At 68.3% G+C, this 1,480-nt stretch overlaps 1 protein-coding gene across 1 annotated transcript in view; it reads left to right on the forward strand.

Moving 5' to 3' along the window:
* LOC101622143 (ADAMTS-like protein 3) overlaps positions 1-1,480 on the forward strand; it is a 43,528-nt gene that overhangs the window by 1,733 nt on the left and 40,315 nt on the right. The window contains exons 3-4 of the mRNA XM_012732697.1: positions 640-712; positions 1,271-1,465. Coding sequence (XP_012588151.1) covers positions 640-712; positions 1,271-1,465 — 268 coding nt within the window. The remainder of the gene's footprint in view (positions 1-639; positions 713-1,270; positions 1,466-1,480) is intronic.

The following is a 1,480-nucleotide window of genomic DNA, read 5'->3' on the forward strand; positions in this document are numbered from 1 at the left end:
TACAGCTGCGCACTTCCGGGGTGGCGGAACGAGCCAATCGGGCGCGAGCTGTGAGCTGATTGGCGCCAAGTGGCCCAATCAGACTGTGGGTGAAAGAGGCCCTCAGGGGCTGGGAGAGCCCGGGGAGGAAAAAAGGGGAGAGGGGCCCAGAAGAGCAGAGAGGAGGAGCCCCGAAGAGAAGAAAAGGAGCCCCAAAAAAGAAGGAAAAGGGGGGTTCCATTCCAGCCTCCAAAGAGGGAGGAGGGGCTCCCCAGTCGCCCAGGAGGGCGCAGAGCCCGAGGAGACCCCGTGCCCGGCGGCGCCCCTCAGCTCCCCGCGCTGTGGACACGGGTGTCGGACTCGCCTCTGAGGGCCAGCGTGCCCTGGCCGCCGGGTCGCCGGTGACCGGCGGGCCTCACGAAGCCCGCGGCGGCCTCCTTGGAGTCCGGGCCCCTTTGCGGGGCGCACGCGCCGAGACCCACGGTGACTGTGCCCCAAGACCCTGATCTCGGGTTCGGCTGGGGGCCGTCGGGGCTCCTGGGCGTCGGCTGCTCTGGTCTCGGGGCCCTGGCGGTGGGCGGCTGCCCATCCCCGCGGCCTCCCGTGGCCTCTCCACCCTGTTTCAGTTGGTCTTTTTTTGTTTGTTTTTCTTTTTAAAAGAAAATCGACGTCACCAATAAAGCTGTTGCAGAAATTCTTTCCAAAACCACAGAATATCTTCAGCCAAATCCAGGTAAAGTCGGCAACTGTCCCAGCGACTGCAGCACGTGGTGGGCCAGGATGGAGGCCACGTCCGGCTCCCGCAGTCCGTCTCTGCCGTCACCTCCGAGCCCTGTCCGAGGGCCGTCCGTGGCCTCTTGCTCAGCCGTCCGTTGTTCAGCACGACCTCCACCATGCACGGGAGGGTCCCCCGCCCCCCGCCGTCCTGGGGTCCAAGCTGCGACCTCGGGAGTCAGTAGGGGCTGCTCGCCAGTGCCCAGCGCCAGCCCCGGGGAGCAGGGCCAGGAGCTGAGCTGCCCCGGGGCCGGCCAAGGCTGGTGTGGCCGGGGGGGGGGCTGGCCCCGGCGCCTGGCTGTGTCGTGTCTGACCCACCTGAGTAAATTCCCAGGGACGTGGACACTGGTAGTTCGAGGCCCTGTCTGGCCGTCCTCGTCTCACTGGGTCCCCAGGAGAGACTGGCCCCTCGGGGGCGGGCCTGGCAGGCTGGGGCGTGGGGCGGCAGGCAGCTGTCGGGGCCGGGTGCACCCCTGTGCCCGCGCCCCGGGGGGAATCACAGATGAGGTGTTCCAAGCACACAGAGCGAAGCTGGGGATGCTGAACACCGTGTCGAGGATCCGGGGGCAGGCGACGGCCACGGGGTACCCGCAGACGGAGGGGCTGCTGGGCGACTGTCTGCTGAAGTACGGGAGGGAGCTCGGGGCCGACTCCAGCTTCGGTGAGTGTCCGGCGGCCCCTCCGGGCGGCCCCTCGCTCATCCCCGTGTCCGGCCCAGGCCTCCAGG

This window comes from Condylura cristata, unplaced genomic scaffold, assembly GCF_000260355.1.
Source record: "Condylura cristata isolate star-nosed mole 26May11 unplaced genomic scaffold, ConCri1.0 scaffold00035, whole genome shotgun sequence".
Classification (NCBI taxonomy): domain Eukaryota; kingdom Metazoa; phylum Chordata; class Mammalia; order Eulipotyphla; family Talpidae; genus Condylura; species Condylura cristata.